At 31.7% G+C, this 17,716-nt stretch overlaps 2 protein-coding genes across 3 annotated transcripts; one reads left to right on the forward strand and one right to left on the reverse strand.

Annotated features, from left to right (window-relative positions):
• Window positions 1–3,534: 3,534 nt before the first annotated feature.
• LOC124920040 (dolichol kinase EVAN-like) lies at window positions 3,535–8,604 on the reverse strand. Of its 2 annotated transcripts, XM_047460429.1 has the most exons (14): window positions 8,371–8,604; window positions 8,055–8,167; window positions 7,556–7,762; window positions 7,301–7,405; window positions 6,762–6,832; window positions 6,593–6,673; window positions 6,299–6,513; window positions 5,355–5,544; window positions 5,179–5,244; window positions 4,576–4,664; window positions 4,389–4,503; window positions 4,151–4,202; window positions 3,957–4,057; window positions 3,535–3,853 (listed from the first exon to the last, which is right to left on the reverse strand). In XM_047460429.1, the coding sequence occupies exons 1-14, from the start codon at window positions 8,550–8,552 to the stop codon at window positions 3,740–3,742; spliced, it is 1,701 nt and encodes a 566-aa protein (XP_047316385.1). In that variant the 5' UTR covers window positions 8,553–8,604; the 3' UTR covers window positions 3,535–3,739. The 2 variants fall into 2 exon arrangements, with proteins under 2 accessions (XP_047316385.1, XP_047316384.1); XM_047460428.1 differs by lacking the exon at window positions 8,371–8,604 and having other exon boundaries at window positions 3,535–3,856; window positions 8,055–8,188.
• A 1,623-nt stretch (window positions 8,605–10,227) lies between these two features.
• LOC124920661 (cell division cycle protein 48 homolog) lies at window positions 10,228–14,481 on the forward strand. Its single transcript, XM_047461200.1, has 9 exons — window positions 10,228–10,319; window positions 10,410–10,575; window positions 11,412–11,640; window positions 11,738–12,504; window positions 12,591–12,812; window positions 12,899–12,970; window positions 13,041–13,322; window positions 13,427–13,786; window positions 13,964–14,481. The coding sequence occupies exons 1-9, from the start codon at window positions 10,291–10,293 to the stop codon at window positions 14,264–14,266; spliced, it is 2,430 nt and encodes an 809-aa protein (XP_047317156.1). The 5' UTR covers window positions 10,228–10,290; the 3' UTR covers window positions 14,267–14,481.
• The last annotated feature ends 3,235 nt before the right edge of the window (window positions 14,482–17,716 follow it).

Raw genomic sequence — 17,716 nt, forward strand, 5'->3', positions numbered from 1 at the left:
ATTTAAATTGAGTTTTCTATAGAAAATATATGAAATAATAATAATAATAATAATAATAATAAAAGGTGATCTTTAATAATTATTTTATTTATTATTTAAGTTGAATTTTCTTTAATAAGATAACAGCTCATTTGATTGCATTTAAAGTTAAAGCATAAAGCATCTATTGTGGGTTCAATCTACAGTTTGAACACCTAACGAGTTTGTTTTTTTTTAATTTATTTAAAAAAATTAACATGACCTACAACGACGACTTCACTTTTATTTGAAAAATTTTAAATTATAATTTTTTATTTTTAAAAATTACTCAGTGTCAAAGGGTTAATATATATGCAAATGAGTTATTTAATTATAATTAATTACTATTCCAATTTTTAGTTAAATTAGCTACAACATTTGACCAAATTACCTAATCTCCTAAGAATTGAGCATACTAAATAAATGAATATTCATTCAATACACCAAATTAATTCTGAGTTAGAAACACAATAATTGTTCATAAATTTGAAATTGAACTCGAAAATAACGATTAACGAAATTGATAATAAAAAATGGTCGGCCTAAATGGTCGTGATTTTGCCCACCCTAACATTGGGATATACCTCTCTTAAGTAACCATCCTCTCCAAAGTCCAAACCTAGCTAAATTTGTCTATGAGAAAATTAGGAGTTGACTTTTATTTTATTTTGTTTTGTTAGATCAAGATATTTATATTATAATATAGAGAATTGTTCTTTCAAAAACTTACAAAAAGAAAATCCAACTCTTTAGTTAGAGTGTTTATTTGAGTTCCTTGTCTTAATTTGTTTTATATTCAAATTATTATTAAAAATTAAGATAAATTTAAAATTGTTTAATTTATTGAATAATAAAGCTAAATAAATTATATGCCACTCGAACTTACCCTTTGTGAAAAGTACATACCAAAGCTTCTTAAAATGATCATGAAAAAAAAACAGTATATGCCAAACTAGTCCAAAAAAAGATAACTGTGTTGGTGATTTGAAAGATCATACATTGTGTTGTCTATGTTTGTTTTCAAATATATTTATTAATATTTAGCCAACAAACTAATCTACTTGTCGGATAATTTTTATTATTGTTTTTTAAATAAGAAAACTAGCATCACTCCCCACCCCACGATTATGACACTCTTCTTATATTCAAAACGCTCCCGGTTGTAATCGAACTTATCTTTTAGTACTATTTTGCTGAACTTTTGATTAGAATTTATTTGTTCGGCTTAGTTTTTACTTAAAATGCTACTTAATAATTAAAATCATAAGATACTAAATAAACTATTTTTTTTAATAAAAAAGTTTAATTATCATTATTTTGAAAAATTAATTTATAAACAATACATAATAACATCACAAAATCAAACATTCCGACAAAAATAAGATTCAGTCGTGTATTTTGTTTTGTAGCAAGCAAGTGACTCCTAAAATCCAAATAAGCCCTCCAAGTTGGTTTATTTACATTGCCCTAGTATTCAAATATAAATCACTTGTTATTAATATATAAACTCATTTGTAATAAAAAAAATTACAAACTGATTACTTATAATTTATGTACAAACCAATATATATATATATATATATATATATATATATATATATAATTATTACTAAAATAATAATATGTTAAACTGTAATGATGAATTTGGATACTATATGACTTATTTCAAATTTAAATTTTTAATCTTTAATATTATAAGAAATTATTATCATATAGTTGCAATTGTTGTTGGTGTATTGATCTTTTCAATACAATAATGTACAGCACTAGTACTGTTCCGTCCATAAGAGAGAAAATACAGAATTAATTGAATGGGACAACTATCATTAATTAAATATATATATATATATTTATTTATTTTTTAATTAAATTATGAAGAAAATAATTTTAAAAAGAAAATTCTGATTACTATATGGGGGATAATTATACATATTGAAGTCTCAATTTATAATTTTAAAAGAAAAATATGATTAAACACCAATAAAAATGATTTTTTAAAATCATAGTATAACTTGTATTATCTCATCTATTTAAGTTTTCAACCATATTACTATCACATATTATATATATTTAAGTTAATAATTAGTGGGCACTTTCCGAAATTAAGACATAATAATAATAATAATAATAGACAATTTTTAAAATTTTATTTCACTCATGGAATGATAATCATTTTCTACACATGTATAGTTAATTACTCCTTAAGACATGGTTTTGTTTGATCATATTAGTCAGCATGAAAGAGTAACCAAGATGGAGTTTAGATTAACCATATTAAGACCGTCATGATTCATGAAAGGGCAGCCGAGATAGAGTCTCGTAATAACCGTTCATCAATGTCTGATTCTCTATCGAAAAAATGTTATCTATAGTCAATAGACCATGAGCCCAATACATTATTCCAAGACCCAACCACTTTAAGCCACTTTCCTATCATTCATCATAAGAGTTTTAACCACATTCTAACAAACCAAGTGCGAAAACTCATATCCCAATTCTGAGTTCCATAGGAAGATTCTTTGGAGCATTTGGATTCTATGATAGATGATTCCAAAGGCATTCTGAATGTAACTAAAGTAATCTTATAGGCAGATTTTCCCCCTTCTTGATACATAATGTACATTCCACAGATCAAGTTTAACATGCTAAATAACTGGTTTGATCTATGGATTAACCGTCATTTTGTCTAATAACTGTCATGTTCATCGTTTACAGCCAGGTTAGGTTCATAAATTCCAAAATTACAAAGGAAAGCAAATTGGGAATCGAAAAACACTGACTTGAGAACAATATTTGCTGTCTTTCTTGAATAAATGTAAAACCAATAGATGGGTGCATTCTTTTAACTTTGGCTCCCTTATTTACAGGGCATGGCAGGCTAAGCGGGGAAGGGATGATACCATACATAAGAGACCAATGCATGTTCTATTCAATAATGAAACGTCCCTTTCAATATTAGGTCACTTCTGGGTAGTATGTATATATTAATGATCAAAATCATTATAACTCATAAATAAATACATCAACACTCAACCTTTTTTTATAAAGGTAAAAGGAATTTATATAGCCCACAAAAAAAGACTAATTATTGATTATTTCATCAACCATGTTAAAACCCTCTCAGTTTGAGACCTAATTCATGAAAACAGTCTAGAGATTATTAAGAAGCAAAAAGATAATAATAATAATAATAAAGTAATCATAACCTTACACTCTTAAAAACAAAACAAAATCAACTGAATTAAGTTTTGGTCCCGGTTTATCACTAACTGACAGTAACGAAATTTTGTTGCAGGCTGAATTCAAGTCATTTTAGGGATTCTTTCGACGAACATCAACCCTATTTGAAGGTTAGAGATGTCATGAATGGCTGGTTCCTTCCTTACCGGTTGAGGTATTTGCTATTTCTATTCATTGTAACTCATAGCATTTAAAAAAAAAATTGAATTCTTACTCTAATCGCATTCATTTGGTCAACAGGCTACACGTTTCCGAGCTAGGGTCATTGGATAAGTGTTACCATCAAAGAAGCTGACAACCAAACAATTCATCCCTATGTAGATCAGCAGCTGCCTAGTTAATAATTAGGTTACCAATTTGTCCTAGTTACAAGCAACGTAAAGTGGTAAAAGAATCGCAACAAAAAAAGGATAGGGATCATCAATTAAGATATGTAAGACTAAACTTTATTAGTTTAAAATTTGGGCTAAATATATGTGGTTTATAAACAAAGTAGACTGTAGAAAACCAAGGGTATGAAGGCATTGTCAAGCTGAGCTGTGTATGCTTCCAACAAACCGCTAATGATAACCGCAATGATTAAAGAATACCAATGCTGCTGCACAATTTCGTATTTTTTTTTTAGAATTATTACAAATTTTGAATGTTACCACAATCAGATATTGCTTATAATAAAAACCAAGGTAAGAGAAAGATACCTGTGTAAAAATATATCCTGTTGTTGCCAAAAGTGGGATAAGAACAGAACAGGCAGCTAAGACTGAGGTTATGCCAGCTGCAGTGCCTTCAATAGTTTTCTCTATCAAGAGAAAGAAGAAACCATCATTTTGATTCATTCGCGTGCATAATTTATCTAAGTTTACAAACAAGATGGTGGGTGGAATCTACATACTTCCAGTTTTGCTCCATCTGAGGACACCATACTTATAGCCGATCATGGATGCCTAAATATAAGAAAGAAACCAAAAGGAAGTATAATAAGTACACCAACCCAAAATAACTGTTGTTCTTATTTAGATTTCTTTCTCTGATAAACTTATCAATATGCCAAATCAATTGTCCAAATCTAGATACGTTTTCACTTTAACTTAGAGACTCGTACTAACTATGAAGAAATAAAAAATATTCACCATTGTATCTCCAATACCAAGGCTCAGGATTCCGGCAAAGGGGGAAAGAGGTCGATCATTGAACCCAAAAGACATCCAAATAGGAAGTGCACAGCCCAATAAAAGTGAAAAATGACTGCAAAAGAGAAATGAATTATCATCTAGCAGACTAGCACTATTTTCAAGGGAATAGACAACACAAACACACCTGATAATAAGAACATCTGAGTCACGATGATCAGTAAAAGCGTTCATAAACTGATGCACAAGCTGTCCTAAAGGCCAGATTCTCCATACCTGCTCAATTATTGCCTAGTTACTTTACCCAGAGAAAACAATGGTATCACTTGTTTAAGATATTTGCAGACTAGATTAGTTCAAATGCTTTTTAGTCCCAAGAAACAATTTTTTCTTTCAATATAACTAGTTCCACAGCAGATCCTTTCAATGTCTTGGTGTCACAACCGTCCAAAAACAAATAATTTCCTGTCACAAAGTGTCAGTTGATATGTGACATGGTTGTTTCATGAAATTTCCAGCAATTCAAAAATCCTAAGAAAACATTCACCATCATGTTGTGAAAGTAAATAAAGAGAACTTTAGTTATATAACCCCATTTGGAAACACCTAGATTCAAAAACAATTCAGGATGATAGTTTTTTGGAAACTAAATTTAGTTAGAGATAAATTGGAAATTTATTAGTTGTTTCTCATCTGAATCCGGATATAGAAACAAAAATATAAGTGTTTCTAAATGGGGAGATATATCTTAGAATAGAAGTACAACTCAACAATCCAAAAATGAACTTACTCGAATGATTTCAAGAAGCAAGAATACTGCCAAAGCCACACCAAAGGCCAGATCTAGAAATTTTGGCTGGAGGAAATGAAACCTAATATGAGGCCAACAATTTTTCTAAAAGTAAACATGAATAACACAAAACTGGCACAAGAACCAATCTTTGAATTTGCATTATAAATAACAACCTGGAAAACTAAAGCAGGAAGGAACATTGCAACAGCCATCAAGTGGTAGTATTTTCTGAGGAGAATCCTCTCAGTTGTGCCTTTCTTTGAGATCTTATAGAACCTTACAACTGATACACATATCACTGCAACCCAATAAACGCACAATGGCAGCATCTTATGGGGTTCCGACAATACAAAAACAATAACCCTGGAAATTTGGAAGAACATGAAACGACTTATTATGAAAACTCTGACAAATTTAATAATTACAGTCTTAGATCAAATCAAAACAAATGCTTTTTCATGTAATCACTAACTTCAACTGTTTCCTCTTTATTCAGAAACATTCTAAACTCGTGGTCATCATTGGACATGATTTACCTAAGTACAACCCATTCATTTCCAGCAGATATTCAATTTGTTTGAAACATAAATGTCATTGAGAGCTCATCATAATCTGCATCAGTAGACATACCACTAACAGATATGTTCTTGATTCAAAAATAACAAATTTGACCACATAAATCATACAACTGCAGCATCATGCAAAAAACTATAGACTTCTTTTTAAAGCCAATGTACCATCTGTCTTTGAGCAACATGCACATATTTGGAAACTGTTATTTTATCACAATCACGATCCCATTAGAAAATCGCCAAGAGGAAATTGAAAGTGACTTTTTTTTGGAATAAAATTGTTTCACAGTTTTTAGATCATGGTCCAGATTATAGTGTTCATTTGGTATAAAATCAAGATCCAGATTATTTTATAGATTATTATATTCTAGATAATTGTGATTTTAAAAAACATAACAAATGTAGATTTTTTGGGAACACCGTCAAGATGAAAAATCATGATACCAAATAGGCTCGTAACATCTCGTTATTGGTTCATTTGGTAACAAAATGCCAGTATAACTGTAAGTGCTATAAAAAGATAATAATGAAAACAGACGAAGTACCATAAGAAAGGATGCATATCAAACTCTTTAACTGTCTGCATCCAGGAAGGAACAATCACTATCAAGATAAATGCCAGAGAAGTAAAGAAAATAGCAGATTTTTCTATTTCATGGTACGCCCTCTCTTCAGGGTTTGTGGAGCTTCTGAATTGATACCAAACTTGAATGAGAAATTTGAATAACATTGGGAAGAGAAGAAGGCCAAGTAGTATGCCCTGTATTATAGAGGGAAATAGTTAGAACCCGCTTGAATTACTGATTTGAATTTGCCTCGAGTTTTCCCTTATTAGTTACCTGAACAATGATACTTATTTCACTTCTAAGGATCCCACTGCCTACAAAGACCAACGGTGTTGATAAACGGGGTATATTAATCTGCAAACAATGGTCGAGACGTATCTAAACTGAATTTCATTGCAACCAAATTCAAAATGGAGCTTTAACAGATAAATACTGGACTAACTTTTGCAAGAGAAAGTGCAATCATATCCCCAGAATAGATTGTAAGACCGGCAGTCACCAATAATGCCTCACCTTAGAACAGCAAAGAATTCATGTTAAAAGAACTCTATTAACATACTTAACAGAAATAAATCTCCAAAGCAAGAGACTCCAATGCTAAAACAGATGTTTTGAATGTGTAATCAGGCCTAGACAGAAGAAGGTAACTGATAATGCTTAATGAAGACGAAAAAACAGCATTGCCAGAAAGATCTCCAAATATTTGGTGTTTGATACAACACATCTTCTAAAGATATTTTATGAATCCAAAATCATTCTTTTTTATAACAACGCAATTTTGTATTTTATTTTATTTATTTAAATAATGCTCTTTCCACAAAAATCAACATGGACAATGGAAACTTTTACTAATCGTCATTTTGCATAAGGCATACTGAAAAGAGAGAGTTAAAAGACCATATCAAAATGCACACACACATATATATATATCAGCCTTAATAACGGATTCTTTCTGAATTAGAGAAGAAGTTTTTGCCTCACCAGCAGAAGCACAAAATGGGAAAGTAGAAAGCACATGTTGAAGTAATTTCACCGCAGCAAACCCCTGGAAGAGCACCCATAATAATTCTGAACAAATAGCCGAACCTGCAAAAATAGCATAAATCCAAAACAATATCAAAAGGACAGTGACATAACTGATTTACAAATATTATTTATTTAAGAGGGGAGTATCTTGTCTCTTAGTCTACCACAATAAATGATTTAAAAAAGGAAATGTTCCATATGAGAACTCACCAACATGAGGTTTTGCAGAAGAAAACACACAACATGTTGCAGCATACAACGTTAACCAACATAAGCCAAATTGCACACCCCATATTCCACGTGAAGAAATGGAGCGTGTGGTTTCTGGAACATTTAGAAGAACAAAGGCAAGAAAAAGGAGCATGCTGAAGCAGCAGGCAGATGCAGTCCAATATTGTATCCTCAGATGTTCAAGCTCTATGGAAAGAAATAATTAATTGAGCTGTCGAATGCAAATACAGTAGTTTAAATAATGTTGAAATCGAGACATTACGAACAACAATGAGTAAACGATTTACAATTCTCCCGACACTGAAGCAACATAATGATGAACATGTTTTAATCTTCAGTCTCATTGTTTCATTCCCAGAATAAGAAACACTAATTTAACTAATCATAAGTAAATGATCTCATAAAACACCGACTAATCTTCAGCTACATTTGAGTTATTTTAACATCTCATGTTTACCAAATTATGTGAGAGGTGTACCTCCCACTTCAAGGGTATGAAGTGAAACTGCTCTAGACCTCTGTATCAACCTCGAGATCATGACACTTGGAACCGTGACTGCTCCAAGGAGAATCCCTGATGATGCTCCTGGCCTGCAAACTCAGTAAAAGGAAAATGAAACATTAAACAAAGTTTTGCGTTGAAGACAGCCAGAGGAGCACGGCAAAATCGATATAACACAAACCACCTAGTTTGTAGTTTGGTTACATGATTCTTTAACGTCATACATACAAAAGATTGTCTTTTGTTAAGCTGAAAAGAGATTTCCTTTCCGAAAGATATGTTACATACATACCTGGTCTTGAATTGGGAGAGGGAAGTGGAGGATTCGACGAATATCTCGAGGAAGAGGGCGAAAAGTGAGAGGAGGGACATGGAGAGACATTCGGACAGAAGAAGGGGAGGAGTTGCTAAAAGGGTACGAGCAATGAATAACGCAACCACGGCCCTCTCGCCGTTGAGCAGGACCGGGGCCATGGTGACCGTCGTTTGAGAGTTAGCAAGAGAACAGGTGCAGGGTGTCCGTCCGTCCGTCCGTCCGTCCGGAGAAGACGATCAAGTGTAGAGGAAGGTGAAACTGTGAATGAAAAAGGAATCTAGAGAGGGTTTGGCGCGAGCTATAACCTACATCATGCCTGGTCTGGTGTTGAAATTTGATGATCAGTTTGTTTAGTTTCTTCACGCCAAAAATGTTCTTAAAAGGAGAGAAAGAATATTATTTCTCTTAATATATATAGTCTTAATAAGAAAAAGTTAGATTTCTTTTAATAACTTTAGATACTAACTCATTTTCAAAATTCTAAATTTAATTTAATTAATATTAAATATATGATCCACAACAAAATCTCTACACCAAATTATAAAAAAAAACATATAAATTGGATCATATTCAATACACTCTTTAATTCAATTAGGTGTAGATTTAGAACTTTGCTTAAAGACACATCATATATATATATTTTAATTTACTCTCTCTTATATTAATAAAAATATATTGAAAATATATATAGGGTTGGGATGCCTATTTGTTTATTTTTTATCCTTCTATGAAAAAAAAATTAAAACTTGAAAATTAGTCAACTTTTTTCAAAAGTGATATATATATATTGAAGGTAATAAAATACATAATTCACTATAGATAAAAAAAAAAACTACAAAAATTTATTAAATCTTTAATAGATGGTAGAGATTAGAAAAAAAACTCAATAAGACTCTCTAATACTTTATTAGTTGCATAAATATCGTCACCTGAATTCATTAATTTCCCCTCAATTTTATTTGTCGAATTATCTTGATTCAATTCAATTCGATTCGGCATCATATGTAATCGAATCGGATTTTTCGTCCTGATGCCTGGTCGTTTGTTACTTATATATACCATATGATTGTGTTGATTGTCATTTCTCAAAGTCTGTATCCGTTCCTTTATTAGCCAGAAATGAAGTAAAATAATCAAATTTAGTGTTATTTTTCTTTTCTTCAACAAAGAGTTATTATAATAATTCTTTCACATTGAGGCCTAGGTGTCCTTGAATAATTTGTATAAGTTTCTCAACAATATAAATATATAGATGGACATTAACATTTTACTATGATATTTTTAAGCGTTGTTTATCAATTCTCGATCAAGGATAATTTTAACTACCGTCCAAAAAAATTGATAAAAATTCTTTCGATACCGTTTCATTAGTTTGTTCGGCTTAATCTAATTCAACACAAATCATTTAGAAATTCAATTGAGTTTGTTTTTCTGTTAAATATTTTATATTGAAATTATATTTTTTTTTTTTAAATTGTTTATATAATTTGATATTTAAATCATCAATTATTTATCTTAATTTTAAAAATGTTATTTTATATTATTATTTATTAATTATTTTTTATATATAATTCTTATTTAATTTAATGAAATTTAATTTCTTATAAGAGGACACAAATGTCATTTGTTTAAAAATAGGGATATAAGTTAAAATAAAAATAATTTTTAATGTCGCTATTGGTCTTTTATTATTATTTGTAAGCCCAATTGTAGAATCAGCTTTCAAAAATTCCAACATTTAAAGCCCATTAATTAAAGCCTAATTCCCATGTAGTGATCAACCGCCTCGGCCCAAAGTTGTATTTTAATGCTGTTTCTTTCTCTTATATATATAATTTCTCTTGATCTTTCCTTTCTTACCAAGAAATCATCTTTCTTCTTCTTGCAAAGCTCTAGATGAGTAACCAAGCTGAATCATCCGACTCGTAAGTTCCTTACTTAATCTTCTGAGTTATTTTTCCACTCCTGTATTCTGATTTCCGTTTATTTCAATATGTAATCCTTCTAAATTGCAGCAAAGGGTCCAAGAAGGACTTCTCCACCGCGATTTTGGACCGCAAGAAGTCACCCAATCGTCTTGTTGTCGACGAAGCCATTAACGATGACAACTCCGTGGTCGCTATGCATCCTAATACCATGGAGAAGTTGCAGCTTTTCCGCGGAGACACCATCCTTATCAAGGTATAACCGCCATTCTTGCATGTCTTCCTTGTTAATGACTTGAGGAGTTTCTATTTTGAATAAAGTATATTAGGTCTATTTTGGGTTCACATCTTATGTTCGTCAGGGAATGTAATATTTAAGCCCACAATTTCATCGAATAAATTTGGTTTCTTGACAGCCTATAGATGTATTTTTAAGGCCATCTTAGTAACTTCAACTTTGGTAGCAAGTTCGTTTATTTCTTGCTTTGGTAGCAACTTTGGGACTTAAGTTCAACTTTGGGATTTACATTCAAATCAATTTTACTTTCAACAGGTGAACAAGGGCAAGAAATCCTACTTATAGGAGTTCCTATTTTATTTCCATTGAAATTGATCTGTCCCAAGTTCATTGCATTGATGAACTTGGTGAAGTAGAGTACATGTAATGATTCCAAGGTTGTACTTTTTTCTTGTGTCTGATAACTTATTTTGAGAGTTCTGTTCAGAGTTATGAATTCTGTTTTATGATATGTTGTTTCTTGTTGATAATAAGTCATGATAACTTATTTCGAGAGTTCTGTTCAGAGTTATGAATTCTATATTATGATATGTTCTATCCATAGTTTTGTTTTCTCAATGTATTGGCACAATGACAATTATGACATATACGAATCATGCTTCTTTTTTCTTGCCATGGAGAAGAAACATTTGCTTGTACAATTATGAATTCTGTATTATATTATGCTCTTCTATTGATCGTTTTGTTTTCTCAATGTATTGGCACAATGACATATATGAATCATGCTTCTTTTTTCTTGTCATGGAGAAGAAACATTTACTTGTACAATTATGACACGTGTATATGTACTACAGGGGAAGAAAAGGAAGGATACTGTCTGTATTGCTCTTGCTGATGACACTTGTGATGAGCCAAAGATCAGGATGAACAAAGTTGTGAGATCGAACTTAAGGATTCGACTTGGTGATATTGTTTCTGTTCACCAATGTCCAGATGTGAAGTATGGGAAGCGTGTCCACATACTACCAATAGATGATACCATAGAAGGTCTTGCCGGTGATTTGTTTGATGTGTACGTTAAACGTAAGTTTGTTTTTCAGCATTATAAATAATAAAGCCTTGCTATTTTTTATGTTTCCCCTTTGAAAGAATTATGAATATAATCAATATGCCTATGCAGCTTACTTTGTGGAGGCATACCGTCCAGTGAGGAAAGGTGATCATTTTCTGGTTAGAGGAGGCATGAGGAGTGTTGAGTTCAAAGTTATTGAGACTGACCCTGCAGAATATTGTGTGGTTGCTCCTGACACGGAAATCTTTTGTGAGGGTGAGCCCGTGAAGAGGGAGGATGAGGAACGGTTGGATGAGGTGGGATATGATGATGTTGGTGGTGTTAGGAAGCAGATGGCTCAAATCCGTGAATTAGTGGAATTGCCCTTAAGGCATCCACAACTTTTCAAATCTATCGGTGTGAAACCTCCTAAAGGAATATTACTTTTTGGACCACCAGGTTCTGGAAAGACTTTAATAGCCAGGGCTGTTGCAAACGAGACAGGTGCTTTCTTCTTTTTAATAAATGGACCTGAAATTATGTCCAAGTTGGCTGGAGAGAGTGAAAGCAACTTGAGGAAGGCATTTGAGGAAGCCGAGAAAAATGCGCCATCAATTATTTTCATTGATGAAATTGATTCGATTGCCCCAAAGAGAGAAAAGACTCATGGTGAAGTTGAGAGAAGAATTGTTTCACAACTGTTGACACTCATGGATGGTCTGAAATCACGGGCCCATGTTATTGTAATGGGAGCCACAAATAGGCCCAACAGCATCGATCCTGCATTGAGAAGGTTTGGTAGGTTTGATAGGGAAATTGATATTGGTGTGCCAGATGAAGTCGGGCGTTTGGAAGTTCTTCGAATTCACACCAAGAACATGAAGCTTGCTGATGAGGTAAATTCTTTTATTTTGAATATTGATCATGGAATGAGGCCAAAATGATATTACCAAGCTGATATAGTAAACTGTCTATTGGGCAGGTTGACCTTGAAAGGATTGGTAAAGATACTCATGGTTATGTCGGTGCTGATCTTGCTGCTCTTTGTACTGAAGCTGCACTTCAATGTATCAGAGAGAAGATGGATGTTATTGACCTAGATGATGAAACAATAGATGCTGAGATTCTGAATTCCATGGCAGTGACAAACGATCACTTCCAGACTGCTCTTGGAATCAGCAATCCATCTGCTTTGCGGGAAACTGTAAGTATTTGCATGTACATTTTTCTTATTATTCGCAACTTGTTTGTTTACCTGCAGGAATAATTTGTTTTCTTTGTTAATAACAGGTCGTTGAAGTGCCTAATGTCTCCTGGGAGGATATTGGAGGACTTGAGAATGTTAAGCGCGAGCTTCAAGAGGTGCGCTGTAGATTTTCAAGAATATTATTGTATTTTCTTTTCTCAAGTTTTGTCCTTTTTTCCCTTGCAGACTGTCCAATATCCAGTTGAGCACCCAGAGAAGTTTGAGAAATTTGGTATGTCCCCATCAAAGGGGGTCCTATTCTATGGCCCTCCTGGTTGTGGTAAAACACTACTGGCTAAGGCAATTGCAAACGAGTGCCAGGCCAATTTCATCAGTATTAAAGGTCCTGAGCTTCTTACCATGTGGTTTGGTGAGAGTGAAGCAAATGTTCGTGAAATCTTTGACAAGGCCAGACAATCTGCACCATGTGTTCTCTTCTTTGATGAGCTTGATTCAATTGCCACCCAGGTTTCTATTTCTCCTTTCTGGTTTATCTTCATTGATGAACTTGATTCCTTATAAAGAAACGTTCAAAGAACTGGAGATTTAGATTATTATTATTCTTGTTGCAGAGAGGAAGTAGTGTAGGAGATGCAGGCGGTGCTGCAGATCGTGTTTTAAACCAACTTCTGACTGAAATGGATGGCATGAATGCGAAAAAGACCGTCTTCATAATTGGGGCCACAAACAGACCTGATATCATTGATCCTGCACTTCTCAGGCCAGGCCGTCTTGATCAACTAATATACATTCCTCTCCCTGACGAGGACTCGCGTCACCAGATCTTCAAAGCCTGCATGAGAAAATCTCCGGTTTCCAAAGATGTGGATCTGAGAGCATTGGCCAAGTATACTCAAGGCTTCAGTGGCGCCGACATCACAGAGATATGTCAGCGTTCTTGCAAGTATGCCATAAGAGAGAATATTGAGAAAGTATGTCTTTGTTCACAAAATCTTTGTTTTAACAATATAGGATAGAATAAATTGTTTATTATTATTACAGGACATAGAGAAAGTATGTCTTTGTTCACAAAATCTATTTCCTTCCAATTTGTTTTCATAATATAGGATAGAATAAATTGTTTATAATTATTGTTATTATTATTACAGGACATAGAGAAGGAGAGGAAGCGAAGTGAGAATCCAGACTCTATGGACGAGGATATGGAGGAAGAGGTGGCGGAGATAAAGGCTGGTCATTTTGAGGAGTCTATGAAGTATGCTAGGAGGAGTGTGAGCGATGCTGACATCAGGAAATATCAGGCGTTTGCTCAAACCTTGCAGCAGTCTCGTGGCTTTGGAACCGAGTTTAGGTTCCCAGAGACCACGGGGGCTAGGACAGGTTCGGGTCCTGACCCGTTTGCTGCTACCCCCGCCTCTACCGGGGCTGAAGATGATGATCTTTATAGCTAGGTAGGGCTTGGAGGATGTTATAATAGTACTTTTGTTTTCTGTCTGTCTTTCTGAAAGTACTAACTTATATATTATGTGGGATCACCAAAACCAAAAGTAACGACACCACAAACATAAGCTCAGTCTCTTTTTATGTTTTGCCTTTTTATCAAAATGCATTCTCATTCTCTGACTGGTTTGTTTTCACATTATTTATGGCTGTTTTCCTTCCATAATTCTACTGTTGGTTTGGTTTCTATCTTGCTTGATGATTTGTAAATCACATTGATGTGTTCATGAATTTCTTACAATACTTATTGAGTAGAATGAATTCATTGTGTGATAAGAAAATACCTTTTTGTTTTTTATATCCCTAGTTAAACCAAACTCTAGAGATTGTTTGCATACAACTTATTCAGGGAAATTGGATGAAATGATCTTAATAATTGTCTTAATTGTGCAAATAATCACTTTTTATTTTCGGACAAAAATACTCCGTCTCGTGATGGCATGGTCGCGACTCGCAATGTTACGCTATGACATACTCAACGAATTAGTGTTCCGTTCACGTCACGCGATGGCACACTCGACGAATTAGGGTTCCGTCGCGTAACGAAAATAGTTTTGTCCGAAAAATAGGAAGTGATCATTTGCACAATTTTTATAAACGCAGGTCAATTGCGCAATTTAGGCAATTATTATGGTCATTTCATCAAATTTTCCCTTATTTTCTGGGGAACTCATTAAACATGTAAGTCTGTTTTTAAAAGAAAGTAACCATTTGGGACAGCAAATCAGTCCCCATATACATATAAGGTTTAAAATACATATGTAAAAAAAAATATTTTGTAAAGATAAGTAATAATGCATTCATCACTTTAGTTTAATAAAAATATTAGATAAAAAAAGTTACAAAATAAAATACAATAAGTGCTGAAGCTCTATTCCCAATCCCATTGAATTGAATCCCTTAATAATTTGTTTGTTTGTTTTCAGCTTTGCACGTAACCTAATGTCTGAAAAACCCCATTCATTCAGTAACTTCTAAAAATGATTTCAATTAAATGTGTCAGAAAATTATTAATACCTTATTTAATTCTCTCTCTCCAACACTTCATAATTATATATAGGAAGATCGATCTAAAGGCTTGTTTGATGAGAGTTTTATTATTATCTTCTTCTTTTTATTTTCTAATTTGTTTTTCATTAAAAATTAATACACTTTAAGAACCAAACCTAAGTAAGTCAAGTTTATTCATTTATAAGTTTAGATAAAGATGGAAATATAATAAATTTATACAATAGATTGAAATTTTGAATGAATTATAAGCTGTTGTAGATAAATAAAATTATTTGAAAATCTAAGCATTTGTTAGGTGGGTCAACAAAACTGTATAAGAATATCATTTAACAAATAAATTCGTTTGAATCTTTAACAAATAAACCGAATAAAACTAACAGTACATGGATGTCACGAGTCTATTGGCATAGAATAGGGAATCTTTTTCACGTAAGCTTTAATTTGTAACTTTTTAAAAAAAAAAAATTTAAAGAGAGTGAATTTAGTATGTTTGATCTCATTTGTTTAACATGATGTCACGACCTAGATTGTTGCTTGCGTAGTTAGTTATTTTAACTACCTAAAATAAAATAAAAGATAATTATATATATTCTTTATTCTTTTATTATTTTATTTATTATTATTATTATTATTTAGTGGACATTAAAAGAGTGGCTGCATCTGATACGCGCATGGTCCTTCACGTGACATCGGCGTGACTCCCTATTGCTAGTTGGTACTTCCTTCCCCTCCAACATCTCCCCGTGCTACCCACGTGCTTCGACACGTGTCATGCCTTCATAATTCCTATTTCTTTTTCTTTTTTTATTCCCACCGAATTTCGGCGTGTCCTGTGTTTGGTTACATTATTTAAGTTAGTTTGGTTTTTTATTCTCCATTCACTCATCTCTTTATAATAATAATAATAATAATAATAATAATAATAATAATAATAATAATAATAATAATAATAATAATAATAATAACGATGATGATGTGATCATTTTCATTATTGGATCAAGTTTTTCTTTTTTATTTAAAAAGATAACACCCCTCAATATTCATCTCCTTATTTCAAATAACCAACCATATTATTAAATTCTAAGACTATAAGAATCATATAAGGTAGGTAAATATTAGGATAAAATAATTAAAATCAAATATATTATTTTTCTGGATATGTATGATGAAAAAATATAACTTTTTGTAATGGAATTAAGACAAATTTAGGGTATCATTTCCATTGTTAATAAATTAATATTTTCATATTGTGAAGACTTTTTGTCCACTTTATTTGGGACTATTATAAGTTGCCTTTTCTTTTATCTATTTTTTTCGGGAAATCATGATTTATAATGGATTAATTAGGCTATGGGAACTATTTTCTTCAACTGTATTATATATCTCGGAATATCGGATTATTCTTAAAATTTTGCGATTCTAAAAATGTTAATGATCTTGATTTAGTTAAATTTTTATAATTATTTTACAAGTTTATAATTTATTTTGATTTTGCATAAATAAAATAAATTTATATTTATTAACTAAAAAATTCAAACAAATAAAACTTGTAATTAATTTTATAATTATGGTTTTTTATAATGTCATTTATTTATTATTATTTAGATTAATTTTATACTTTATTGTATATATATATAAACAATAATAATAATAATAATATATAACGAATATTATTATGAAATAAACTCTTACTAAATTCTCCATTTTATAAATATATACATGAATCATGATTTTAAATAATTAAATTCTTAATAAATAAAACATATTTTTGCATCATTTTGAGGTAAGAAAAGTTAATATTTACACATTCAATGTGTATCATAAGAGATTTTCACTAAAGTTTCATAAAGGGTACTCATTTTGATCTATATATCTTGGGTTAACTTAGAAACATGATATTTGAAACTCAGTTGTCAAAATAATGAATTGTTTCCTACTACAAATAATATTGAAAGTTAGTTACAACTTAATATATCTCACATTGTGATTGTGAAGATTAAGCTTTCAAAGTGGGGCCTCCATCCAAGTTTTGTCAAAGTGACAAAATAAAATAATAATGCATGTGAAAATTATTTATGACCTCAAATATAAATAAATTTAAATTTATTTTTTATTATGTCAATTTTTAGATAATGATAATTAGGACAAAACATCAAATAAAGGACACATTTAAATTTTAACAACTCATCTAAATAATTTGGAGACTATGGTTTTGAAAAATATCACTTGGGTACAAAACAATTTAAGCTAAACATGATTTATAAATTTTCATGCCTTTCACATTATTGACAATTAATATTGGAGAAGTATTGATTTTATATTTCAATGGTTAGATTTGAAGGTAATTTAAGTGAAAATGATTTTATTTAAGCGACTAACTATTTTCGATT

The sequence above is a fragment of the Impatiens glandulifera genome, chromosome 1 (genome assembly GCF_907164915.1).
Source record: "Impatiens glandulifera chromosome 1, dImpGla2.1, whole genome shotgun sequence".
In the NCBI taxonomy this organism is placed as follows: Eukaryota; Viridiplantae; Streptophyta; class Magnoliopsida; order Ericales; family Balsaminaceae; genus Impatiens; species Impatiens glandulifera.

What these genes read in the sequence shown, in the direction of transcription:
- LOC124920661 (XM_047461200.1), top strand. Translation starts at nt 10,291, where the DNA reads ATGAGTAACCAAGCTGAATCATCCGACTC. An exon ending in ACATGAAGCTTGCTGATGAG is followed by an intron (nt 12,505 to 12,590) that starts GTAAATTCTTTT and finishes TCTATTGGGCAG; the next exon opens with GTTGACCTTGAAAGGATTGG. An exon ending in CATCTGCTTTGCGGGAAACT is followed by an intron (nt 12,813 to 12,898) that starts GTAAGTATTTGC and finishes TGTTAATAACAG; the next exon opens with GTCGTTGAAGTGCCTAATGT.
- LOC124920040 (XM_047460429.1), bottom strand. Translation starts at nt 8,552, where the DNA reads ATGGCCCCGGTCCTGCTCAACGGCGAGAGGGCCGTGGTTGCGTTATTC. An exon ending in TCATACCCTTGAAGTGGGAG is followed by an intron (nt 7,763 to 8,054) that starts GTACACCTCTCA and finishes TTCTTTCCATAG; the next exon opens with AGCTTGAACATCTGAGGATA. An exon ending in TTCTGCAAAACCTCATGTTG is followed by an intron (nt 7,406 to 7,555) that starts GTGAGTTCTCAT and finishes CTATTTTTGCAG; the next exon opens with GTTCGGCTATTTGTTCAGAA.